At 43.3% G+C, this 27,582-nt stretch overlaps 2 protein-coding genes across 3 annotated transcripts; both read left to right on the plus strand.

Moving 5' to 3' along the window:
- The first annotated feature begins 465 nt into the window (after nt 1-465).
- Nucleotides 466-2,368, plus strand: LOC115175943 (ladderlectin). The gene is made up of 6 exons (XM_029735603.1): nt 466-696; nt 818-865; nt 1,071-1,183; nt 1,413-1,547; nt 1,721-1,832; nt 2,051-2,368. The coding sequence occupies exons 1-6, from the start codon at nt 636-638 to the stop codon at nt 2,119-2,121; spliced, it is 540 nt and encodes a 179-aa protein (XP_029591463.1). The 5' UTR covers nt 466-635; the 3' UTR covers nt 2,122-2,368.
- Nucleotides 2,369-4,379: 2,011 nt separating this feature from the next.
- Nucleotides 4,380-25,391, plus strand: LOC115175944 (zinc finger protein 14). 2 transcript variants are annotated; one of them, XM_029735604.1, is made up of 7 exons: nt 4,380-4,769; nt 8,535-8,683; nt 9,464-10,295; nt 10,492-11,023; nt 12,964-13,061; nt 18,568-18,956; nt 24,404-25,391. In XM_029735604.1, the coding sequence occupies exons 2-7, from the start codon at nt 8,543-8,545 to the stop codon at nt 24,932-24,934; spliced, it is 2,523 nt and encodes an 840-aa protein (XP_029591464.1). In that variant the 5' UTR covers nt 4,380-4,769; nt 8,535-8,542; the 3' UTR covers nt 24,935-25,391. The 2 variants fall into 2 exon arrangements, with proteins under 2 accessions (XP_029591464.1, XP_029591465.1); XM_029735605.1 differs by lacking the exon at nt 4,380-4,769 and having other exon boundaries at nt 8,570-8,683; nt 9,427-10,295.
- Nucleotides 25,392-27,582: the final 2,191 nt, after the last annotated feature.

The following is a 27,582-nucleotide window of genomic DNA, read 5'->3' on the forward strand; positions in this document are numbered from 1 at the left end:
ATGTGTTTACTTCCCTGTTAGTGAGCATTTCTCCTTTGCCAAGATAATCCATCCACCTGACAGGTGTGGCATATCAAGAATCTGGTTAAACAGCATGATCATTACACAGGTGCACCTTGTGATGGGGGCAATAAAAATCCACTCTAAAATGTGCAGTTTTGTCACACAACACAATGCCACAGCTGTCTGGGTTTTCTGCATGTTTTTTTTTTTTTTTTTTTGCCTGTTCGGGAGAGCAGGGCAAGTTTTTAATCAGTCCGCTGTACTTGCTCAATAAATGCTGTATGTGTATTTTCTTCCTATTGTTGAATCTCTGCCCCAATAAACAACTGATCCCAATATAGTAGGTAATCACATTTAACAACTCTCACAAACATGATACTTTGTACCATGTTCAACTGATATGGAGTTACAGGAAATGTGTTTCCTTTTGGCCATATGAGCCAACAGTATAAAAGTGCTCCCTGTTGCTTGACTAAAGAGAAGCGACAGAGATAACCTGGTATTCATTTTGACACTTTCTGACAGGAAACATTAGTGTAACAGATTAGTCCACCTATTCTACTCCATTAACCTGAGGGAATCATCAGTTCATCACTAAGTGCTGTTTTTAACAACAAAGGGATCTCATCACCATGGCAATGTTTACAATTTCCCTGCTTCTCTGTGCTGCGTTTGCTCTGAGCGGTGCAACAGGTAAGACACACAGTAAACCAAGAAAACACATGTCATCCTCATATGGAAATGATAGAGCTCACATGATTTACCTGTAAAATAGAATGTCTTCATAACATTCAGTTACATCTCTTTTCTTCAGAGGATACAACTGTCATGGAAAACCACATGGAACAGAGCTCACCTGCTGGTAAGTGCTTGATGATGTTACGTCGTCTTCAATGAATGAGCAACTTGTAATCGCTTTATAAAGTGTGGAACTACAACACTGATCGGTGAAACCTGGTGCATGAAGAAATCCGATTTCCTCCCTCTACATAAGCCACACACAGTGCTTTCGATTTTGTAAGTTAGGCTTCAATGAGTTTGTTCTGATCATGTCTTGTCTCATTCAGAGGTGGTGAAGGCGGAGAGGTGGAGCAGGGACTCTTGCCCACCTGGCTGGCTCAAGTACGGGGCACGGTGTTTCATGTTTGTACGTTCCGGCAAGACGTGGATGAATGCTGAGGTGCATTTTAACCTGTTGCATCCTTTACATTTTTTGGCTTAGATATATTAGACTGATAATATAGGCATACACCAGGTATCACCAATCACAGTGCTGCAGTTCCACATTGAATTGATTATACATTGAAAAGCGTCCATGTGGCTAGAACACAAGTATGTTTTTTTCTACTTCCATTATAAAATCTACGTGATATTATATCCTGTCCTCCGTTCCTGTCCTCTCTCTCTAGCGGTACTGTGTGCACTTCGGAGCAAACCTTGCATCCATCCACAGCTCTGAAGAGTATCATTTCGTGCAAGAGTTGATCATACTACAGACAGAAGATTTTACCCCTGCCTGGATTGGAGGATTTGATGCTGTTCAGGTAGAGTGATCATCAACGAAGTCAGATCTAAGTTTGGGAAATCTTAAAACAGGTTTCTACTGTAGGCCTACACTAGAGTATTTTTACCTATGTATTATCTACTGGCAACAATTTGATTGTTTCTATTCTATGGTTATGTTTCTTTGGACACTGAGACCACTTCTTCCCCACAGAACCGAGTGTGGCTCTGGAGTGACGGCTCCAGATTTGACTACAGGAACTGGGTCACGGGAGAACCCAATAATTCCGGTGGCAGAGAGCCATGCATGATGATGAACAACGGAGGTAATCTCTTATCACAATATCCTTAAATGACATTGAGCTTTATTTATAGTGTGTTTAAAAAAAACATGTCTGACAAGGAAATGTAAAACCAGGCTTAAATCAGTCAATGTCTGTTTTGAGTCAGCAGCAGTACAAACTTTAGGACGTTTTCTGCCAGTCTAGCTCATGCACTCGTAATCAAGTGGAGAGCTAATTGACGTTCCTTGTTTCCTCTTTAGGTGAAAAACGCTGGAATGATATTCAGTGTGAATCTATATTTCCATCTGTGTGCTCCAGAAGGTTGTGTTAAATCTGCCATCGTAACATCAACTGAACCACTTTTTTGTAATCCCTTTTGTCATTAGAACTGTACAGTATTATTGAAGAATGTAAATATATGGTAGGCCTATAGTTTTAGTGAATCATAGTCAAGCATGAGATTTAACTTAAGGGGGATTTTCTATCATGTAAATAGTCTCTCGTCAATCTTTTCAATGATGCTAATCATGTAAAATGCCATAGTGAAGTTTTGCTGCTAATAAATAATATCCCTAATATTTTGTGTAGATGTTGTCAGTGCATTGCATCACCAATGATTTACCGTTCCTAGGCTTAGCTTGATGTGCAACAATAAACACAGCACTAACACGCTTAAAGATAAATTATACAGAAATCACTCCGCCTTAATATCAGTTTGTGACAAAACAAGCAGGTACAGTGTGGTGCAGTGGTCACCAGCCTTATCTGAGTCAAGATCCCTTTCCGAGTCAAAATGCAAGCTGAGATCTACCGCTCAGATGACTTAAAAAACATAAGCCTATGCAACATTAACATGTTAAAAACAGTTCTGTAGCAATGAGGTTTGTGCAGCAGGCTATAGGCCCAATACATTATCACCGCATATTGGCTATGCTTGAATTGCCCTGCCAATCTTGTTCTTCTCAGACCATTTTTAGACCAAATTTGAGGTATATGATCACACTGGTAATAGATCATTCGTTGTATTCCTTGTGAGGCACAGCTAAGTGAGCATAATCGTTTTGCAACTTTTTTAAAATCATAGTCGCACACCTAATGTAGCCTAGCCCATACGTCTATATGTTTTGCTAAGGTTTGTATCACAACTAAAGTGGCCAAATAACATTTTAAAATTAAGCACATTAATCTGCTTTACAAGGGGTGTAGAGCCTAACTGGCATACATAAGCAGCACATGAGTTAAGTTTTGGGAAGATAATTGTCACCATAAAAATGTACCTTTATAATAAAAGCATTACATTTGCAGTCACTTTTGATAATGGTGTTTTCCCACTAATGGAACATTCTAATGTGAAGAAATGGCCTATCAACATTTTAAGCTAAATCGTTTTGATCGGTTGCATCTGCCACAATGCTCGAAAAATATTTGTTGCTAGTGGTTGTATTAATTTGGGATCTATTGCGTCCCACAACGGTCCCAGACTATGTTTGGAATATTTATTTCTCGCACAGATTAGGTCGACGTTTGTACTGTGGGGCATAGTAGATTGACATAGGCTAGTGCTTTTGCTGTTCGTTAGACCTTGTCATCTTGTTGGCTGACGAAATGTAAATGTGGACAGTTCTTCCAATATCTTCAAAAGGCATGGATTTCTTTAGGGTGCATTACGGCCACACAAAGGGGATGCTGCCGTGAAATTCAAGGCATTATCAAGTGCTTGTCAAATTGTGAATGAGTGACTGATGAAGTGTGTACAGCCTGCACAAAAAACAAAGCAGAGCTCATGCCTTTTAAGCAACTTTCTTTTCAAATCATTAGAGTTGCATCATGCAACCTTACAATGTATTAAACATATAGCCCAATGTTTGTAGAACAACTAAAGTCACATTAATAATTCTAAATTAAGCATATTGTAACGTCCGTCATTAAAGGTAGACCAAGGCGCAGCGTGAGTTGGGTTCATCATACTTTATATTCAATGTGAACCAGCAAAAAAACTAACAATACAACGACCGAAAAGCTATGCGTGCAAACACATGCAACACAAAGACAAGATCCCACAACTGACTGTGGGAAAAAGGGCTGCCTAAGTATGATTCCCAATCAGAGACAACGAATGACAGCTGCCTCTGATTGGAAACCATACTCGGCCAATAAAGAAAAAACAACATAGACATACAACACATAGAATGCCCACCCCATGTCACACCCTGACCTAACCAAACAGAGAAAAACGACTCTCTCAGGTCAGGGCGTGACACATATAAAATGTAAAATGTTAAACCACCAAACAGCCTACTAGACCGCTCTGAGCCGTCAGCATTGTCCTAAACTAATGTACAAAACTGAAAGTAAAAGATGCAAAAACTAAATGAAGGCGAAGCAAAGAAATTACGCACACAGAACAGATATACCACTTCTTAGACTTGCTTTCAACGAGAATAACATATCTATGACACATTTCTATGTGCATTTGGTCGGGTCCCCAAAAAGTTAAATATTGCAGATTTATTATAAAACAGCACCAGTGTTACAATGTACTGTACCTACTCTTCAAATGCTACCACACTAGCCAGCCAGTGCCACTTGTTTGCTCATTTGTAGCGCAAGTAGGAAATTCTCCAAAGACGTTAAGTGATTGGTGAATATTCCGCGCCAAAGTAACCAATCAAGTAGCGTTTTACTAGGTGGTCGTCGTCGACTGTTTTGACAAACATTTTGGTAGCGTCGATTTGCAGTTGGTATCAATACATTTATGTCGTTTTATGAAAGGCCGTTTACTTTTGAGCTTATTCGAGAAGCAGACTATCATTTTTTATTCAAGCAACCAAGCCTTCGTGAGAGGGAAATGTATTCTGAAAGAGGGAGTATATAGACGATCGACCTACAGAGGAGCGGCCATTGTACCATAGAAAGCACGCGCAATAGTGTTTGTCAGCTCGATGGGATAGCAGCCAACGCCACTTGTCCGGCTTGCAGGTACAGTTAGCCCACTTTGATACAAGAACCCAAATAATGCGGCTACTAACAACACCTGAAAATGCTTTAGGACCATTTAAATATGGTAAATATGTATGCATAAAGAATAATGCTTGACAAGACAAAAACAATATAAATGTATGTCACTTGCGTCAATATCTCTAACAAGATCGGGGTAACCATCTGCACCAAATAATATTTGAACATGAATATCTACCTACACTTAGGCCTGCAACTATTTCTTTACGCACTCGTCTTTCCACAAGTTGTGAGGTTGTATATAGCACGACAGGGGGCGACATTGCATAAGGTTTAAATCATAGACTGTAAAAAAGATATATGCATCAATACTTAACTGAAATCCCAATACTATATTGAAGAGTACCACTTGTTAGGCTTGGATGGATATCACAGTGAATTTATTTCTGAGAAGTTTATCAAAGGTTAAGCCACTGATTTTGCAAAACACTTTATGTACAATAGAATGTGGTGAAGTGTTTAGGCCTGTAATATAGAATGGTTTATTGGTTCATTGCATCTAGTTGATTACTTCTTTATAGCTAGGGGCTGAATTGCCATATACAGTGCATTCGGAAAGTATTCAGACCCCTTGACTTTTCCCACATTTTGTTACGTTACAGCCTTATTCTAAAATGGATTACGTTGTTTTTCTCAATCTACACACAATACCCCATAATGACAAAGCAAAAATAGGTTTAGAAATGTTTGCAAATGTATAAAAAAAAAAAGCAACTAAAATATCACATTTACATAAGTATTCAGACCCTTTACTCAGTACTTTGTTGAAGCACCATTGGCAGTGATTACAGCCTCCAGTCTTCTTGGGTATGATGCTACAAGCTTGGCACACCTGTATTTGGGGAGTTTCTCGCATTCTGCAGATCCTCTCAAGCTCTGTCAGGTTGGATGGGGAGTGTTGCTGCGCAGCTATTTTCAGGTCTCTCCCGAGATGTTCGATCGGGTTCAAGTCCAGGCTCTTTCTGGGCCATTCAAGAACAGTCAGAGACTTGTCCCGAAACCACTCCTGCATTGTCTTGGTTGTGTGCTTAGGGTTGTTATCCTGTTGGAAGGTGAACCTTCACCCCAGTCTGAGCTCCTGAGGGTTATAAAGAAGGTTTTCATCAAGGATCTCTCTGTACTTTGCTCCGTTCATCTTTCCCTCGATCCTGACTAGTCTTCCAGTCTCTGCCACTGAAAAACATCCCCACAACATGATGCTGCCACCACCATGCTTCACCGTAGGGATGGTGCCAGGTTTCCTCCAGACGTGACACTGGCATTCAGGTCAAAGAGGTTTCATCAGACCAGAGTCTTGTTTCTCATGGTCATAGTCCTTTAAGGTGCCTTTTGGCAAACTTCGAGCAGGCTGTCATGTGCCTTTTACTGAGGAGTGGCTTCCGTCTGGCCACTCTACCATAAAGGCATGATTGGTGAAGTGCTGAAGAGATGGTTGTCCTTCTGGAAGGTTCTCCCATCTCCACAGAGGAACTCTGGAGCTCTGTCAGAGTGACCATTGGGTTCTTGGTCACCTCCCTGACCAAGCCCCTTCTCCCCTGATTGCTCAGTTTGGCCGAGAGGCCAGCTCTAGGAAGAGTCTTGGTGGTTCCAAACTTCTTCCATTTAAGAATGATGGAGGCCACTGTGTTCTTGGGGACCTTCAATTCTGCAGAATTGTTTTGTTACCCTTCCCCAGATATATGCCTCGACACAATCCTGTCTCAGAGCTCTATGGACAATTCCTTCATCCTCATGGCTTGGTTTTTGCTCTGACATGAAAATACATAGGTATGTGTGTGCCTTTCCAAATCATGTCCAATCAATTGTTTTTACCACAGGTGAACTCCAATCAAGTTGTAGAAACATCTCAAGGACGATCAATGAAAACAGGATGCACCTGAGCTCAATTTCTAGTCTAAGAGCGTCTGCTAAATGACTTAAATGTAAATGTAGTCTCATAGCAAATTTCAAAAAAACTTTTTTCGATTTGTCATTATGGGATACGGTGTGTAGATTGATGAGGACATGTTTACATTTTTTTTAAATCCATTTTAGGCTGTACTGTAGAAAAAGTGCAGGGGTCTGAATACTTTCCGAATGCACTTGTATGCCTACAGACAAACAAAATAAAAAGTTGGAGGATCAAGGCTTGAATACGCCTATAGGCCTAGGTCAGAACATGGTCTGTAATGTTCTAACAGGCATTTGCCTTTGTCATACACACAGTAACACCATTCAAGAAGGCCCTAAAGGCTAGTTCTTTTTCAATGACTTTCGGATCCCTACAGTCATGCAGTGTTTTTCCACTTAGTATGTAAAGATGTGTTGCCTGGTTATTACCTCTGCACGCAATTAACTGCCAATGTTTTCCTTAAAAAAAAAGGTAAATCATTAGAATATCTACCCTCAAGTACAGTGTTAGAGAGGCAAGCTCGAGTGCCAAAGCTTTTAAAGGATTTCAAATAAAATGGTCTCGTCTCCTTGGAAATTCCTCGCCGTTTGCACATTATACGCTGTTAAGCCTGGGGACTTCATTGCACAGTCCATCAGTATTTGCTTTGCACTGAATGCTGCTGTCAGCAATGGTGCCAACTGTTTGGCAGTCTGTAACTATCAGCACAGCGGTGGTGGCACAACAGTCTACAATACTTCACAGTTTCTCTGTACTTTTATATAACCTTCTACAAACACATTTTTGCAAAGATGCAAAATTAAAGGGGATTATGTTCACCAAAACCCACCGCCTCAGTTTACAAACAAGTGCATGGGCAGCACTTTTGACCGGAAATGTAAAATGAATACAGTGAGTGATTTACTAATCATTGACTAAATAGATGAAACATTGTTGACAGACATGCTTTACTCTCACACTGCCACACCATATTATAATCCACCCAACCAAGGTAATGAAATATTTAATTGAGTCTTTTAGATGTGTAGTAGAAGTCCACATCATTAGAATGGTGAAACCCCCTGCGATCAACACAGAGCTCCGAGGTTATCAGGATCGGCACAGTCAAAGAGTTTTGAATTGGGAAACGCATCTAAGATCTCCCATATCTCCTTAGAGTTGTGTTGGGTATTGCACTCTCCTGTTACATCATGTCAACTCAGGAAATGACCCCTGTTCCACGCGTTTAAAACATATTTAGCTCCAAGCGCCTATCGAGGTCAAAATGGAATTGCGATTGTTATTAACGGCACCAGACGCGGATAGACACTCGGTTGCGTGTGACAATCCAAGGGAAACCAAATGGTGCAGCATGTGTCTGTGTAATCTGCTCTGTTGCGAGGGTCATAGTGTGTGTGTGTGTACATAGAGGCAGAAAGGGTCCCTAGCCAAACAGTTGGTGAACAGCCATCTGTTTTACTCACACACTGTCCAATGAAAGAGCGGGATGAGGAGGAGAGAGAGACAATAGATAGAGAAATTCACACTGACTGTTTCACACCCATCGACCCCCCCCCCCCCCCCCCAGGGAACAGCTAATGTGCAGCCAGCCTCCATATGTCAGCTGACCAGCATTATCCATCACTAAGCATTCAATGTGATAGGGACGGCTGACAGCTGTATGTGAGCCATTGTAACTGTGAGTGTGTGTGTGTGTGTCTCTGTCTTGGTGTGTGTTTTAATTGGATTGCAGTCTTGTTGAGTATTTGTGTGTTTGCTTAAATCATGGGTTCATTGGGTTGTGTGTGTGCACTTTTTCTGTATTTCTTTGTGTATAATGTGTGCATTCCTTTCAGCTGTAGGTATGGACTCCTCCCTCTACTTGTGCTCTACCTGCTACCAGATATTCAACTCTCTGGAGGTGGTGATCTCTCATCAGCTCACCTGCCAACCGGTCAACACAGAGGAGATGGTCCCTGCAGCGCCACCTACAGCACAGACCGAGGTACTGCAGCCATGGGCGAAGTCCCTAGATGGTCATGTTTGAAAGGACCAAAATGGCAATATTGACAGACTTTCTGCTCGAGATGATGAACTTGAGCTATTTGTTCTTTATGTTGGATTAGGAGTAAGGATAAGTTAGGGTTAAAGTCATGGAAAGTAATTAAAATAGTTTTTTGTTAGAAAGTCTGATAACTTTGTTCTTTTCTAGCCTGGGCAGTTAGTGATGACTAAAAAATCTTTACAAGGAAAAAGGTTTGGTATTAACCACTTCTGAACCTCCAGACAGTCCTTGTGGGGTGCAGGTTGTCTGCCTCTATTTATCATAGCCTCCTTTCATCAGATTGGAGACCTTGGATGTGTCCCAAATTGGAGACTATTCCCTTTATTGAGCACTATTTGGACCCTCTGGTCCCCAGGGTGCCATTTGAGACAAGTCAAATCGATGACATAAGTGTCAGGGAGGGAGAAACGTGAAAAGTAGACCCGGTGGCCCTTGAGGACCTTGGTGCGTGACACTCACTGAGCTAATGCATTATGTTGCTATACAGTGTAGACATTGTTAATGTTATCATCAAAATTAGTCCCTAGCTACCTATTATTCTTAGCAACAAGCTAATCAGCTTGCAACAGGTTTGCACTCATGACAAGCATTCAGACGTCACCTTAACATCGAAAAATTTATTAAGTGATCACAAAAATAACTTGTTTTTGTATAACTCTGTTTCTTTTTTTCTATGTTTCAAGTATTTCCTTCATTTCTCTGTGTGTGGTGATGTCCTAGAGCTCCAGAGTGGTGCTTGAGTCTCAGAATGGACCATCCCAGCACCAAGAGAGAAACCAAAAGAGAACCTTCATGATGAACCCAAACCTGCCCTACCTGCACTCCCTCATAGAGAAGAGAGCGACTGGAAGTCCGACCGGTTCCAACAGCCCTCAGAACCAGACCCAAACGCAAAACCTGACTAGTCCGGCCCTGCTCATCCACTATCAGTGTAGGGAATGTGAGGCGTTGTTTGAGTCCCTGGAGCTGTGGCAGAAGCACAGCAAGCTGGGTGACTGTTCTGCAACCACTGGGTCAGAACCAAGGGACCAGGAAATGGACACAGAGTGTCAGCCTGTGATAGGAAATGAAAAGGGGGTGGAGGAGCAGAGTGGTAGAGGGATGGATGTGAATATAGAGGAGGATGGTGACAAAGAGAGGGAGGAAGAGGTAGACTATAGAGGAGGGATGGAACAAGAACATAGCATTGAGATTGAATTGGAATCAGAAACAAACTCCCAGCATTCCTTCCCCAACACTCCCATGTTTACAAACCCTGCTGCCTGTAGTTCCAATCCAACTGCTTCCTCCTCGAGACAGACCTCCTTCTGTGTGGCCTGTGGCTCGGGCTTCAGCACAGAGTCGGCGCTAAAGCTGCACCGTGTGGTCATCCACGGCTTGCCGGGGGCGCTACATCACTGTGACCTGTGTGGAAAGAGCTTTATGAACACTACCAAGTACCTCTACCACCGCAGGCAGCATCGAGACAGAGGGGAAAAAGACTTGGAGGGCTCCACACCCCGGGTGGACTGCATTTTACCTAAGCCTCTGTTCCAGTGGAAAAGCAACAGTGGTAGGTACTAGGTAGGCTTACTAAAGGAACATGGAAGACTGGGCTGTGTTCAGTAGAGTACAATGTAGCAAAACATTTTGAAAAGGAGAATGCTCATCTGTTTTTTTCATTGGGTAATATCCAGGGGCACCTCTTACGTTTTCACACATTTTGTGCCTACTTTAGTGTTCATTACTGACTTCCGTAATTCTTTCAGCTGTGGCGAGTGGTGGAGAAGAGACCCCGACCCATCCACCCCTCACTACCCCCACCCTCCCTGACCCTTCCACCTCGCTACCGGCCCTGGAAACAACACCAGGGGACCACTTCGGACCGTGCCCCCACTGCGGGCGTTTCTTCAAGAGCTGCAGCCGCATGCGCACCCACATCCAGGCCCACTCGGGCCTCAAGCCGTTTAAGTGTGACCTCTGCCCCAAGACGTTTGCCTACAGCAGATGCGTGACGCACCACCGTATCACCCACAGCGCCCGCAAGCCTTACACCTGCCTGCGCTGCGGCAAGAGCTACACGCTGTTGGGCAAGCTCCAGACCCACCACCTACTACACAAACACCAGGATGCCTTGAACAAAGATGGCGTTGTGGTGAAGGAGGACACAGACAAGGAGGAGGGTCCTGGTGTGGTCAATGACGCAGAGTCAAAGAACTCAAAGTACCCAACGTTTTTTCGATACAAATGCCCCGATTGTCCACGCTGCTTCCGAATGTCCTCTCAGGTGCCGGTTCACAGGTATGTCTGGCCATCAATTCAGTTTGACCTGAATTCAATTCAATTAAACTTTATTTATCGCCTTAGGGGCAATTATGACTCTCTTTATGCCTGCTTAGATGTGGCCTCTTAGTTGAGGTGTTTAAAAAAACACTGGTAATTACATTGTATAACAGCACAATACTAAGTTGATTACCGATTGCTTTTCATTCAGACCAGTACAATACTTTGAGGCAGTTGAGAAGGCGTTATCATGGGAAGCACAAGAGCATAATTACATACATTCTGCTCAGTGCTCATACAATACAATTGAACATATGAAGGCAAGGCCTGCGTTCGTACATACAGAACCATCAGACTGTACATTTGACAACATTCTGTATTAATTAATGTGCACGGAAATACAAAGTAGTTTATACCAATAAAAACAAATCAAATGTTCATTGTCACATGCGCGGAATACATCAGGTGTGGACTTTACCGTGAAATGCTTACTTACGAGCCCTTTCCCAACTTAAAAAGGAAGAAAAATTTGCTAATAAAATGTTTTTTTTAAAGTTAATAGTAACAATAAAATAACGAGGCTACATACAAGGAGTAGTTGAGGTAATATGTAGGTAGGGGTTAAAGTGACTAGACAATCAGGATAGGTAATAAACAAGAGTAGCAGCAGCGTGTGTGTGTGTGTGTGTGTGTGTGTGTGTGTGTGTTGGAGTCTTATGTCTTGGGGGTAGAAGCTGTTCAAAAGCCTTTTGGTCCCAGACTTGGCGCTCCGGTACCTCTTGCCGTGTGGTAGCAGAGAGAACAGTCTATGATTTGGGTGACTGGAGTCTTTGACAATTTGAAGCGGGAAAGTGTTCAGTCAATGATGGAATTATAATAGTCATATTCGTATTATTAATAGACGTATGCTTCAATAGTTAATCAACAATAGTTCCCGACCATCATGAACATAACAAATTCCAGTATAATAACACAAGTAAAAGGAATCGATTTATAAGTCGCTTGTGGTCAATCATATTTTGTTAGTGATGGGTATACTCCATTGCAATTTTTTATTATTCTTGCCCGAGGATATGTATTGACAGTGTAATCACATTGAGAGATCTGTCTGGTGGACCCACCATTATGTGGCTACACAAGACTGCCACACACACACACGCAAAAATGATGTGACTAGCCCATTAGCAACATGGCTGAAGGCCGGAGTTCTCTTTTGCTCTTCACCACCCATCATAGACACCAGTATTCATTATGGCACACCGTAGCAAAATGTTTTTCATTGGAAAACAAAAATTCTTAATAGACTACTCCATGTCGTCCCTCCCTGTTTCAGCCGGTTTTCTTCCATTTGGTGCCTAATGAACACAATCCAGCACAGTGCCAACCAACCTGCTCTCACTCACAATTTACTGTTTAGGAGGGTGGAAGTAATGACACTGCGCCACGACTCATTAACTTTCATTCAGACGATTTCTGATTGCATCATCCACTAGGACAGTTTACCACACACACACAGACCACAACACAGCTTTTATTATATGCGAGAGGGGATGTGATAAACACAGGGTCAGAAGTGTTATACGTGTCATGTCTATTGCAGAAGGGTTGTGTTGATCAACAGTCATGACTTGTGGCGCAAAGCTTTAAACAATATATTAGCACCACTCTGTTTGAATACACATGTGTAAGGCTGTCCTATGTTGAATTTGTATGAGGTTGTGTAGATGTTGTCTTATTGTGAATTGCATATAGGACCATGATTAGGGCCAGGAGTCTTTCCTGGACTAGTCACGTGGTAAGGAAATGGTCTGGTCACATGGTAAGGAAGGAATCCTGGCCTTATATGGTGAATGTTGGAAATAAGGGCTTTTCGCTTGAAATGTTATCTCCATATTTTCAGAAAAACATATCTAATTGTCTCTCTTTTTCCCTCTCTTTTCCCTTGAAATGGCCGTCAGATACTCTCACACAGGGAAGTGTCCGTTCACCTGCTCCATCTGTGGTGAACACTTCTTCCACAAGAGCAGGCTGAAGCTTCATGCTCTCACACACAACGGTCAGAGAAATACTAATAGTGTGTGCATGCGTTCGTGTGTGGATTTCTTTACCAGTCTGTGCCCTCAAATCTTTCATCTTTTATCTGCATGGTTTAGATGGCACTGCGTGATGTCATTCTGTGGGTTTCTCGGTGTGTTTGACTGTGTGGGTGGCTCTTCAAGCACCTGCTTGCCTGTATTACTACACTTGGCCGTCTGCCTGTTGCTTTGCATATGCACGCGTATCTGCGCCAGTCTCTGTGCCATATGCTCTTCCCTACATCAAGTCTGCCCTCGGCTGCCTCGGCTAAGCGATGGATCGCGCCCGTACTCTGCGGTTGAGTGCGCCAGCGTAATATCGTTTAAATGACATTTAATAAAGTCAGCGAGCGTTCATATCCATATGAACCACTAACTAAACGTATAAGAGGAAAGACTCGGCGGAGAGGGAAATCCCCCCGCTATCCCACAATGCCGTACAACAACTGCCAGTCCTGCCGCCCCTGTCAGAACACATGATCTATTTGAATACGCTGCGTTGTGCGTTTCACAGGCCATTACCTGCTGATTTATGTTGTTACTTTTGTTCTTTGTTATCATTATTAAATCACGCTGGCTCAGTTACCGAGGTCGTCAAGGGCAATGTTGCAACACAACTTACAAGGCCTCGCGCAGTCATCTCGGTCTTGTGAATACTCCCCCTTTCACTTTGACTAATGAATTTCCCCCGCCACTTTATTTACCCCTTTAATAATGTTAGTGTATCTGTTAGAAGTTGTTGCCTACAAAGATGGGATATGTTCTACACTACCATTCAAAAGTTTGGAGTCACTTAGAAATGTCCTTGTTTTTGAAAGAAAGCACATTTGTTGTCCATTAAAATAACATCAAATTGATCAGAAATACAGTGTAGACATTGTTAATGTTATCATCAAACATCACTCCTGTGTTCCAATGGCACGATGTGTTAGATAATCCAAGTTTATCATTTTAATAGGCTAATTGATCATTAGAAAACCCTTTTGCAATTATGTTAGCACAGCTGAAAACTATTGTTCTGATTAAAGAAGTAATAAAACTGGCCTTCTTTAGACTAGTTGAGTATCTGGAGAATCAGCATTTGTGGGTTCGATTACTGGCTCAAAATGTCCAGAAACAAAGACCTTTCTTCTGAAACTCGTCAGTCTATTCTTGTTCTGAGAAATGAAGGCTATTCCATGCGAGAAATTGCCAAGAAACGGAAGATCTCGTACAACGCTGTGTACTACTCCCTTCACAGAACAGCGCAAACTGGCCCTAACCAGAATAGAAAGAGGAGTGGGAGGCCCCGGTGCACAACTGAGCAAGAGGACAAGTACATTAGAGTGTCTAGTTTGAGAAACAAATGCCTCACAAGTCCTCAACTGGCAGCTTCATTGAATAGTACCCGCAAAACACCAGTCTTAACGTCAACAGAAGGCCAGCATCCCGGAGTCGCTTCTTCACTGTTGATGTTGAGACTGGTGTTTTGCAGGTACTATTTAATGAAGCTGCCAGGTGAGGACTTGTGAGGCATCTGTTTCTCAAACTAGACACTCTAATGTACAGTGGAGGGAAAAAAGTATTTGATCCCCTGCTGATTTTGTACGTTTGCCCACTTACAAAAAAATGATCAGTCTATAATTTTAATGGTAGGTTTATTTGAACAGTGAGAGACAGAATAACAACAAAAATCCAGAAAAACGCATGTCAAAAATGTTAGAAATTGATTTGCATTTTAATGAGGGAAATAAGTATTTGACCCCTCTGCAAAACATGACTTAGTACTTGGAGGCAAAACCCTTGTTGGCAATCAGAGGTCAGACGTTTCTTGTAGTTGGCCACCAGGTTTACACACATCTCAGGAGGGATTTTGTCCCACTCCTCTTTGCAGATCTTCTCCAAGTCATTAAGGTTTCGAGGCTGACATTTGGCAACTCGAACCTTTAGCTCCCTCCACAGATTTTCTATGGGATTAAGGTCTGGAGACTGGCTAGGCCACTCCAGGACCTTAATGTGCTTCTTCTTGAGCCACTCCTTTGTTGCCTTGGCTGTGTGTTTTGGGTCATTGTCATGCTGGAATACCATCCACGACCCATTTTCAACGCCCTGAGTGAGGGAAGGAGTTTCTCACCCAAGATTTGACGGTACATGGCCCCGTCTATGGTCCCTCTGATGCGGTGAAGTTGTCCTGTCCCCTTAGCACAGGGGTCGGCAACCCAAAATGTTGAAAGAGCCATATTGGACCAAAAAAAAATAAAAAAGAATCTGTCTGGAGCCGCAAAAAATTAAAAGCCTTATATAAGCCTTATAATGAAGGCAACACATGCTGTAAGTGTCTATATTAGCTATATTAGCCTACTATCAAAATGATAAGTAGGCTACAAATACATAATGAGCATTCATGATTAAACGTTTATTTTACCTGCAGCGCATCCTGGAGAGAATGACGCACCACGTGACTACTCTGCTGTACGATGGTGCTTTAAGTTTAACTTCCATTATAATATTAATGTATTATGTTTCGTTGCATTGATGAAATTATAGAAATACAATACAGAAATCAGATTTTTGATGTCATTTTTATGTTAGGATTCGAAAAAACAACAACAAAATGTGCAACGTGCATAATAGGCCTCCTGTAATTTCAGACCTCCCCATGGAAATAAAATGCAGTCCTTTTCAATCCTCAATAATACGATACAATCCTCTTCTCTTTCCCCCCTTATCTGGGCAACAGACAGAGTGCAATAAAACAGCAGCCTTTTGAAAAGGTAAAGTATATCAAATTAAAATAATACAGTTTAAGTTCGATTTCTGTGCATTTCTGTGCATTATCCTCTTCTCTTTAGTTTTGTGCAAATGTGCAGCAGCTCCTCTTCTCTTTTGACACGCACAATACAATGCAGCCATCCTCGGACCTGAGCAACAAAACACAATAATATCCCTATGTGTCATTCCAAATATATACTGACAAAAATCAGAAATCACTTTATAAAAACAGCCACTTTGTTACTAAATATGTGCCTATGACAGGATTGTGTTCTGTTTTTGGACATCACTGGACAGCTTCTCAACATCGGGCATGTAAGATGTAACTTTAATCTTCACGCAGGACTGCAAGCTCTCATCTGTGAGGCGGGTGCGGTATTTGGATTTTATGTAGTTCATGTTTGAGAATATCTGCTCGCACAGGTATGTTGATCCAAAGATGGATAATACTCCAAATGCATATTTCTTCATGTTCCTATAACTGTCAGGAAGAATGGAAATGTCTTTCCACGTTACTCTTTTTGTTATTTGACAACTTCTCATTACAAAGCAAACATGCAGGCAATCCTTCCGCATTGGCAATGAAAGCAAATGATTCGGTCCAAGAACTGTGGAATCCTCTGTTCTCCTCAGCTATCTTTCTCTTTTTCCCTTTGGGATCCATGGCCCATGACACACCCGCCGGTTTGTTTGCAACAGCCACCTGTCTGGCACTACGCCGAGCTGAAAGAAACGTGTGTCGCAGGCTATGACGTAAATCTTCGTTGACAGAAATGTTGAAATTAAATATTTATTATACACATTTTTACAGCATTGGATAATAAATTATATTAAAACAAAAAATATATTCACCATCTTTTTCCATTTTCATATTTTTGAAAAAGCTCCAGGGAGCCACTAGGGCGGCGCTAAAGAGCCGCATGCGGCTCTAGAGCCGCGGGTTGCCGACCCCCGCCTTAGCAGAAAAACACCCCCAAAACATAATGTTTCCACCTCCATGTTTGACGGTAGAGATGGTGTTCTTGGGGTCATAGGCAGCATTCCTCCTCCTCCAAACACGGCGAGTTGAGTTGATGCCAAAGAGCTCCATTTTGGTCTCATCTGACCACAACACTTTCACCAGTTGTCCTCTGAATCATTCAGATGTTCATTGGCAAACTTCAGACGGGCATGTATATGTATTCTTGAGCAGGGGGACCTTGCGGGCGCTGCAGGATTTCAGTCCTTCACGGCGTAGTGTGTTACCAATTGTTTTCTTGGTGACTATGGTCCCAGCTGCCTTGAGATCATTGACAAGATCCTCCCGTGTAGTTCTGGGCTGATTCCTCACCGTTCTCATGATCATTGCAACTCCACGAGGTGAGATCTTGCATGGAGCCCCAGGCCGAGGGAGATTGACAGTTATTTTGTGTTTCTTCCATTTGCGAATAATCGTACCAAATGTTGTCACCTTCTCACCAAGCTGCTTGGCGATGGTCTTGTAGCCCATTCCAGCCTTGTGTAGGTCTAAAATCTTGTCCCTGACATCCTTGGAGAGCTCTTTGGTCTTGGCCATGGTGGAGAGTTTGGAATTTGATTGATTGCTTCTGTGGACAGGTGTCTTTTATACAGGTAACAAGCTGTGGTTAGGAGCACTCCTTTTAAGAGTGTGCTCCTAATCTCAGCTCGTTACCTGTATAAAAGACACCTGGGAGCCAGAAATCTTTCTGATTGAGAGAGGGGGTCAAATACTTATTTCCCTCCTTAAAATGCAAATCAATTTATAACATTTTTGACATGCGTTTTTCTGGATATTTTTGTTGGTATTCTGTCTCTCACTGTTCAAATAAACCTACCATTAAAATTATAGAATGATCATTTCTTTGTCAGTGGGCAAACGTACAAAATCAGCAGGGGATCAAATACTTTTTTCCCCCACTGTACTTGTCCTCTTGCTCAGTTGTGCACCGGAGCCTCCCACTCTCTTTCTATTCTGGTTAGAGCCAGTTTGCGCTGTTCTGTGAAGGGAGTAGTGCACCGCTTGTACGAGATCTTCAGGTTCTTGGCAATTTCTTGCATGGAATAGCCTTCATTTCTCAGAACAAGAATAGTCTGACGAGTTTCAGAAGAAAGGTCTTTAATTCTAGCCATTTTGAGCCTTTAATCGAACCCACAAATGCTGACGCTCCAGATACTCAACTAGTCTAAAGAAGACCAGTTTTATTGCTTCTTTAATAAGAACAACAGTTTTCAGCTGTGCTAACATAATTGCAAAGGGTTTTCTAATGATCAATTAGCCTTTTAAAATTATAAACTTGGATTAGCTAACACAACGTGCCATTGGAACACAGGAGTGATGGTTGCTGATAATGGGCCTCTGTACGCCTATATAGATATTCCAGAAAAAATCTGCCATTTCCAGCTACAATAGTCATTTATAACAATGTCTACACTGTATTTCTGATCAATTTGATGTGATTTTAATGGTAAAAAAATGTGTATCTTTCAAAAACAAGGACATTTCTAAGTGACCCCAAACTTTTGAACGGTAGTGTATTTTAACTGAAGTATTTTTGTTTGGTTAAATTAGGTTTTCCTTGTTATTGCATGGTTCTTTTGATATTCTCACTGATATTATCAACCATGTAAAGTTCTACGTTTCTAAACTTGTTTCTAACCCTCTGCTTTTATGCATATGCTCACTTAACATGGCTGCTCCTGTGCCATGTAATCACACGGACTTTCTTCTCTGTACAGGAGTGGTGGACATAGGCCTGGTTAAGGGAACAGGCCAGGGTAGAGGCCGTGGCCAAGGCAGAAGGCGGGACAAGACCACAGGGCTTCTGGACTGTGAGTTCTGCCGCCACCACTGTGTCACCAAGGAAGGCCTGGACCTCCACAGATTGTCCCATGCCGGACAGACCCCCTTGCGCTGCCCCATGACCCCCTGCAGACGGCGCTATGCCACGGCAGCCTCCCTGGAAGAGCACCTCCTTACCCACTGCCCGGCGCCTGGATACACGGTGGCTGCCGCCGACCTCCCCAAGCCCCGTCCCTTCCACTGCCATCACTGTGGGAAGGACTTCACCACCGGCTCATCACTCAGTGTCCACCTTAGAGTCCACACGGGGGAGAAGCCCTTTCAGGTCAGAGGTGAAAGATGTCAATGCAGGTCTAGGGTTGCAAAATTTCAAAACTTTCCCCAAATTCCCTGCTTTTTCAGATTTCCAAGTTAGAGGGTTCCCTCGCAGCTCATTCCCTGCTGATTCCAGAAAGCCTCTCTGAAAAACAAGGGAATTTGGGGCAAAGTTTCATGATTTTTGCAGCCCTACATAGACCAAAGGTTGTATTAGGGCAACCCTGTGTTAATTGTTACTCCAACTTGTCAACCAAAATACCATTTCTAGATAACCAAATTGTCCGGCTTTAGTCCCCTTTAACAGATTGTTGTATAGAGGGTTTTCAGTTGCGTCACAAATCACCTAGCAACCACACCAGGCGCCATGTTGGAAGACCAGAGTCAGTCTGGTGGAAACCAGGCCATCACAGTAACTGTAGGAATGAACCATATACAGTGCATTCGAAAAGTAATCAGACCCCTTGACTTTTTCCACTTTTACGTTACAGCCTCATTCTAAAATGGATTAAATACACGTTTTTTCTCATCAATCTACACACAATACCTCAGAATGACAAAGCAAAAACAGCTTTTTAGAAATTTTAGCAAGTTTTTCAAACAACGGATACCTTATTTACATAAGTATTCAGACCCTTTGCTTGAGATGTTTCTACAACTTGATTGGAGTCCACCTGTGGTAAATTGAATTGATTGGACATGGTTTAGAAAGGCACACACCTGTTTATATAAGGTCCCACAGTTGACACCTTCCAGAAGGACAACCATCTCTGCAGCACTCCACCAATCAGGCCTCTATGGTAGAGTGGCCAAATGGAAGCCACTCCTCCCTAAAAGGCACATGACAGCCCGCTTGAGCTTTGCCAAAAGGCAACTGAAGGACTCTCGGACCATGAGAAACCAAGAGTGAACTCTTTGGCCTGAATGCCAAGCATCACCGGTGAAGCATGGTAGTGGCAGCATCATGATGTGGGAGATGTTTTTCAGCAGCAGGGACTAGGAGACTAGTCAGGATTGAGGGAAAGATGAGCAGAGAAAAGTACAGAGAGATCCTTGATGAAAACCTGCACCAGAGCGCTCAGGACCTCAGACTGGGGCGAAGGTTCACCTTCCAACAGGACAACAACCCTAAGCACACAGCCAAGTCGCTGAATGTCCTTGAGTGGCCCAGCCAGAGCTCGGACTTGAACATTATCGAACATCTCTGGAGAGACCTGAAAATGGCTGTGCAGCGACGCTCCCCATCCAACCCGACAGAGCTTGAGAGGATCTGCAGAGAAGAATGGGAGAAACTCCCCAAATACAGGTGTGCCAAGCTTATAGCGTCATACCCAAGAAGACTCAAGGCTGTAAATCACTGCCAAAGGTGCTTCAACAAAGTACTGAGTAAAAGGTCTGAATACTTATGTAAATGTGATATTTCTGTTTTTTACATTTTATTTAAATGTGCAACAACTTCTGCTAGCCTGTTTTTGCTTTGTCATTATAGGGTATTGTGTGTAGATTGATGAGGGGGAAAAACTATTTCATCCATTTTAGAATAAGGCCGTAATAAAATGTGGAAAAGTTAAGGGGTCTGAATACTTTCCGAATTCACTGTACATGTCTCTCCGCCCTAACAATGGGAGTTGTTGTCCACAAAGTGGCATGGTGGGCTTTCAAGCTCCCACCTATCCTTTCTTTTTGGATTGGCGGATACATCAAATTATTGTAATCCTTTTCTGAGTATTCGATGCGCTTATATTCAATGGAGAGCGATGCTATGCTACTAGCCTCATACCATGAATATGCATAGTCATCTCAAGATCTAAAGTGTTTTTACTCAAAGTTGCCGCGATGTCACGTCTCCTACTTAGATCAGTAAACTCGTAACAACTTAAGCATTACAAAAACTTATATTAGATTAAATAAACCTTACGTAGCAAATAAGCCATACATTTTTTTGTTAGCTTACTTGTACACTTTGAAATTATATGAAATAAAGTGTTGGTTATTTTGAAGTGTGTTTTAATTGTTAACTATTATAGTAGAGGTAGGTCAAATCTTGGCGTCAGTGATCTTCAGGTCGGAAAGTCAGCGCTGTAGAAAAATGCCTGAGTTTCCGACTTGGCATTCCGAGTTGGATGACCGTTCAAAACATTGTCTGAGATTTTGTACAATTTGTGTCTCTGCTTTTCGCCGGCCTAGATTAGATGGTTGCATTCAATACAAGGTTGTTTTTATTGATCTGTTTGTCAGTCTCAGCAAGGAAGGCCTAGGCTACCCCGTGATTTGTTGTATTAAAAAAGATTGCTAATGTCTCCAGTCATATAAAGTGTAGTAGAATTGCATGAAATGTGTTTATCGAAAGCCAAATATTTCCTGTGCAAAGAAAAAAAAGTATTTGATATAGCCTTAAAGGCCTATTCCACTATGCGCTCAGCTATGCACAGTGATTTAGATTGGATAGTCAATTTATTAGGCTATTAATATAACTCAATCTACTCACCACATTAGGAATAGTAGGTTTTCATTAGTCTGCAAATGCGATGATAGATGCATGCAATGTTTTATTTATTATAGTGAAAAATAGCTTCCTCAAATTGAAACTCACGCACTGCCTATAAGAGATGCATGCTAATAGCTAGACTAAAAGCTATTTAGCTAGCTAGCTAATGTTGGCTAACTTAATTGTTGTCAACGCCTGGTTAGCATAACAGCTAAACTAAACTTGAAATTCATCAGACTTATCAGTGATGAAATGATCGGAGCAGACCCTGTACTGACAGCTGTCTCGGTTCAGGTCTTGATGGGCAAAAAGGTTTCTTCGCTTTTCTGACAGTTCTTGAGTCAAATCAAATCAAACTTTGTCACATGCGCCGAATACAACAAGTGTAGACCTTACCGTGAAATGCTTACTTACAAGCCCTTAACCAACAGGGCAGTTCAAGAATAGTTAAGAAAATATTTACCAAATAAACTAAAGTGAAAAAAATTATAAAAAGTAACACAATAACGAGGCTATATACAGGTTAGAGGTAATTTGTACATGTAGGTAGGGGTGACTATGCATAGATGATAAACAGTGAGTAGCAGCAGTGTACAAAAAGATGGAAGGGGGGTCAATGTAATAGTCCGGCGCCATTTGATTAATTGTTCAGCGGTCTTATGGCTTAAGCTGTTAAGGAGCCTTTTGGTCCCAGACTTGGTGCTCCAGTACTGCTTGCCATGCGGTAGCAGAGAAAACGGTCTATGACTTGGGTGACTGGAGTCTCTGACAATTTTATGGGCTTTCCTCTGACTATTATATAGGTCCTGGATTGCAGGAAGCTTGGCCTCGGTGATGTACTGGGCCATACGCACTACCCTCTGTAGCGCCTTACGGTCAGTCATATCTCCTTTTGGTGTTTCATGATTGCGAATGATTTCCTGCCTTAAGGCAGCCAATTACTGCACAGAAATTGACTGTGGTGATGAATCAACTACTTGTTAGGCACTGTTATCATGAAGTTTGGGGTAGCCACTCAGCTGTTGTCGTCGGAAGAATTGATATGGTGGTCTTCCAACATGGCTGATAGGAGGCGTTGTACAGTGGCTTGCAAAAGTATTTGCCCCCTTGGCATTTTTCCTTATTTTTTTGGAGGGTTTGTATCATTTGATTTACACAACATGCCTACCATTTTGAAGATGCAAAATATGTTTTATTGTGAAACAAACAAGATATAAGACAAAATAACAGAACTTTAGCGTACATAACTATTCACCCCCCCAAAGTCAATACTTTGTAGAGCCACCATTTGCAGCAATTAGAGCTGTAAGTCTCTTGGGGTACGTCTCTATAAGCTTGGCATATCTAGCCACTGGGAGGTTTGCCCATTCTTCAAGGCAAAACTGCTCCAGCTCCTTCAAGTTGGATGGGTTCTGCTGGTGCACAGCAATCTTTAAGTCATACCAATTGGATTGAGGTCTGGGCTTTGACTAGGCCATTCCAAGAAATGTAAATGTTTCCCCTTAAACCACTTGAGTATTGCTTTAGCAGTACGCTTAGGGTCATTGTCCTGCTGGAAGGTGAACCTCTGTCCCAGTCTCAAATCTCTGGAAGATTGAAACGGGTTTCCCTCAATAATTTCCCTGTATTTAGCACCATCCATCATTCCTTCAAATTTGACCAGTTTCCCAGTCCCTGCCAATGAAAAACATACCCACAGCATGATGCTGCCACAACCATGCTTCACTGTGGGGATGGTATTCTCGGGGTGCTGAGAGGTGTTGGGTTTGCACCAGACATAGCATTTTCCTTGATGGACAAAAAGCTACATTTTAGTCTCATCTGACCGGAGTACCTTCTTCCATATGTTTGGGGAGTCTCCCACATGCCTTTTGGCGAACACCAAACGTGTTTGCCTATTTTTTTCTTTAAGCAATGGCTTATTTCTGGCCACTCTTCCGTAAAGCCCAGCTCTGGAGTGTACGGCTTAAAGTGGTCCTATGGACAGATACTCCAATCTCCGCTGTGGAGCTTTGCAGCTCCTTCATGGTTATCTTTGGTATCTTTGTTGCCCCTCTGATTAATGCCCTCCTCCCTGGTCCGTGAGTTTTGGTGGGTGGCCCTCTCTTGGCAGGTTTGTTGTGGTGCAATATTCTTTCCATTTTTTAATAATGGCTTTAATGGTGCTCCATGGGATGTTCAAAGTTTTGGATATTTTTTTATAACCCAACTCAGATCTGTACTTCTCCACAACTTTGTCCCTGACCTGTTTGGGGAGCTCCTTGGTCTTCATGGTGCCGCTTGCTTGGTGGTGTTGCAGACTCTGGAGCCTTACAGAACAGGTGTGTGTGGGTGTATATATACTGAGATCATGTGACACTTATATTGCACACAGGTGGACTTTATTTAACTAATTATGTGACTTCTGAAGGTAATTGGTTGCACCAAATCTTATTTAGGGCCATCATAGCAAAGAGGGTGAATACATATGCACGCACCACTTTTCCATTTGGTTTTTTTTTTACATTTTTGGAACAAGTTATTTTTGTCATTTCACTAAACCAATTTGGACAATTTTGTGTATGTCCATAACATGAAATCCCCCCCAAAATCTGTTCAAATGACCGGTTCTAATGCACCTAAATAGGAAAAACACCAAGGGGATGAATACTTTTGCAAGGCACTGTACGTCACCTAGCAACCGTCTATTGGGTAACACTCCAGGCTCAGGGTGTTGAGTATAAAGCTCTTAGCAGCTCATTAGACCCCTATTAATCTTTGAACACTCTGGGCCGGTATCTGAAGGCCATTTTAAGGTAGCTAAAGCCTTTTCAAAGTATTTTCACTTAAAAGCTGTTTCCCTCTACCTGATTATGTTTTCGGGTGCTAACATTAGCAATAACTGTCTATCTGTATCTTTCCCTCCCTCCCTCCTACTCCAACCTTGCCTCCCTCTTCCTGCCCTACCTTCTTCCTTTTCCTCTCCGCAGTGCTCCCAATGTTGGAAACGCTTCCGACAGATCCCTCACCTGCGCGACCACGAGCGTCTGCACAGCGGCGAGCGTCCCTTCGTCTGCGGTGTCTGTGGCAAGAGCTTCGTCCTGGCCGCCCGCCTCACGGAGCACGCCCGCACTCACAGTGGCGAGAAACCATTCTCCTGCCCCATGTGCCACCGGGCCTTCCGCTCCCTCTCCAACCTGGGAAAGCACCGCAAGACCCACCGCTGCTGCCCCCCCACACAGCCACAAGAGGGCATCAGCGAGCAGACCGCTGTCCTAGGGGTCAAAATTCAGGGGAATATGGACAATATGGAGGGTCAGGCGGCCGTGCGTACAATCTTACTTGTTCAGCCCCAAGTGGTCTCTCAGGGAGGATCTTCTTCCGTATCTGCTCCCCTCGTCCTCCTTCACCCCTCAGTTGCTGTGGGCAACGGACAGGCCGGGGCTGTGGGGGGCACCATTATGCGGCATGCCATCGAGGTCATCGTGGAGCAGGCTGGTGAGCAGCAGGTGAAAAGTTGATGTAACTTCACTGGTGAGACATTTCACAAGAGGCTGCCAAGGACACCTGGATGAAAATCATTTCTGAGAAGAACTGTCACAATCTAAAAGGAGGATAAGAAGTGGGTGGAGAGCAGGGAGTGAGGGGATCGGAGTGAAGTGGGACTTGAATAAATGAAACATGAAGGGATGTTGCGGTGTTAGGATTACGAGGATCAGTTTTCAATTTAAGTACAGATGTATAGAATGGCTTTGAAGTAAGTTACTTCTAATAGAATGTTTTTGAGCCTGTGTTCAATCTCAATTTTACACAGAGTGCCTTCACAATCTGTTGTATTTCTTTGAATAAAATGCTCTCTTTCCATTTTAATTTGCATCCTTTTGCAGGGAGACAGCATGGGGGTTCTCTCAAACGATTCAATGGGTTTTATTGGCAAGACAATAAATGTAAGCCCTTCACTAAAGTACTTGCTTGACAAAATGTTTCTGTTTCTAAATAGTTTTACTCTCTGTTACTAGTCAACAATAACCTGTTCTCCCTTGCTCAGAGTGAGAATTAAGAACAAGGTGAACTGAAGGATCTGTGAATTACAAAACCCACTTACGAAAAGGGTCCCCAAAGCTAGGTAAACTAGGCTTTGATTCAGATAGAGATTGTTTGGCGTGGGAAAGCTATTTAGTGGTATATTTGTGGTAACAAATCCCTTGACAGCAGTTGATGCGGTGGGGAGGGAGGTCTAAAGATGCCGACTGTTGGCAGCTGTCTGGGTTAGAGGCATCCAAGTGCTAATGGTGTCAGTCCCAGCCAGGCTTGTTTAGAATGCCAGCAAATTTTGACACCAGGTCAGACTGGAACAGAAATTGATCTGTTTTTCCAGGAGCATGTCTGCAATGCGGGCAGATGGGCATGTAGGCAGTTAAGTCAATGAGACACTTGTACTGTCAAATGAAGCATCAAGCTTGAAGTGCGCTCACTTCCTGTGGTGTTTATGCATCGTGGGGGGGGGGGTCGTTAAAACAGAATGGCTGCACGTTGAACTGACATAAACCTTGAAATGAAGGATAAATGTCAGTCATTTGCTTTGTCGTATTATCATTCCGATTTAGTCCGTGAGATCAAGAATGAATGAAGCTAATGTCTTAACATTTTTACCTGTTTCAGACTAAAGTGCTTACCAGGCCAGCTCAGTACAGCTTGGTTTGGCCTGGTTCGGTTTGGGTCAGTAGTGTGAAAAGCCCTAAAGCGCATTAAAAAAAAGAAATATTTTGCTGTGTCTGCATGCTCTGAAATCCAGCTAATGTCAAGAAGATCCAATAAATGTCAGCAATTCTTGGATACAAACATCGGTGCACTTGAGACGGGGCATGGTACACTTGAGACGGGGCATGGTACACTTAAGACGGGACATGGTACACTTGAGACGGGGCATGGTACACTTAAGACGGGACATGGTACACTTGAGACGGGGCATGGTGCACTTGAGACGGGACATGGTACACTTGAGACGGGACATGGTACACTTGAGACGGGGCATGGTACACTTGAGACGGGGCGTGGTGCACTTGAGACGGGACATGGTACACTTGAGACGGGGCATGGTGCACTTGAGACGGGACATGGTACACTTGAGACGGGGCATGGTACACTTGAGACGGGGCATCGGTACACTTGAGACGGGGCATCGGTGCACTTGAGACGGGGCATCGGTGCACTTGAGACGGGACATGGTGCACTTGAGACGGGACATGGTGCACTTGAGACGGGGCATCGGTGCACTTGAGACGGGGCATCGGTGCACTTGAGACGGGGCATCGGTGCACTTGAGACGGGACATGGTACACTTGAGACGGGACATCGGTGCACTTGAGACGGGGCATCGGTGCACTTGAGACGGGACATGGTGCACTTGAGACGGGGCATCGGTGCACTTGAGACGGGGCATCGGTGCACTTGAGACGGGACATCGGTACACTTGAGACGGGGCATGGTACACTTGAGACGGGGCATCGGTGCACTTGAGACGGGGCATCGGTGCACTTGAGACGGGACATGGTGCACTTGAGACGGGGCATCGGTGCACTTGAGACGGGGCATCGGTGCACTTGAGACGGGACATGGTGCACTTGAGACGGGGCATCGGTGCACTTGAGACGGGGCATGGTGCACTTGAGACGGGGCATGGTGCACTTGAGACGGGGCATGGTGCACTTGAGACGGGGCATGGTGCACTTGAGACGGGGCATGGTGCACTTGAGACGGGGCATGGTGCACTTGAGACGGGGCATGGTGCACTTGAGACGGGGCATGGTGCACTTGCTTCATGTGTCTACTACATTAAGTAGTGAAAGCCTCTAACAACTCTTGCCACTGATGTGATTCCTGTGACAGACATTGGAGAGGCAGGAGCCCAACAAGTTCAAACTTGGTTTGTTTTCGACACTCCTGAGGTAAGAATCTAGAGGGTGGTGAGATGGAGCGTTTAACCTTCCAACAGTTTGTGTAAAGTCTTGTCACACGTCATGTAACCACTTTGTCCATGTCAACTTCAATGGTGTAACTCCCTTTTGACATTTCGGAGCTTCCTTGGAGCTCATTCAGAGTCTATTTCTGCTCAATCGTGATTTCAGAATTTATATTATGGCTATTCGTCATTGTTACTTCATTTTGT

This window comes from Salmo trutta, chromosome 36 (genome assembly GCF_901001165.1).
Source record: "Salmo trutta chromosome 36, fSalTru1.1, whole genome shotgun sequence".
Classification (NCBI taxonomy): Eukaryota; Metazoa; Chordata; class Actinopteri; order Salmoniformes; family Salmonidae; genus Salmo; species Salmo trutta.

Bases quoted from the DNA above. Each gene is read 5' to 3' on its own strand.
- LOC115175943 (XM_029735603.1), top strand. From the start codon at position 636: ATGGCAATGTTTACAATTTCCCTGCTTCTCTGTGCTGCGTTTGCTCTG. The intron at 697-817 runs GTAAGACACACA...TCTTTTCTTCAG, and splicing joins TGCTCTGAGCGGTGCAACAG to AGGATACAACTGTCATGGAA. The intron at 1,833-2,050 runs GTAATCTCTTAT...TTTCCTCTTTAG, and splicing joins CATGATGATGAACAACGGAG to GTGAAAAACGCTGGAATGAT.
- LOC115175944 (XM_029735604.1), top strand. From the start codon at position 8,543: ATGGACTCCTCCCTCTACTTGTGCTCTACCTGCTACCAGATATTCAAC. The intron at 10,296-10,491 runs GTAGGTACTAGG...TAATTCTTTCAG, and splicing joins CCAGTGGAAAAGCAACAGTG to CTGTGGCGAGTGGTGGAGAA. The intron at 11,024-12,963 runs GTATGTCTGGCC...AATGGCCGTCAG, and splicing joins TCTCAGGTGCCGGTTCACAG to ATACTCTCACACAGGGAAGT.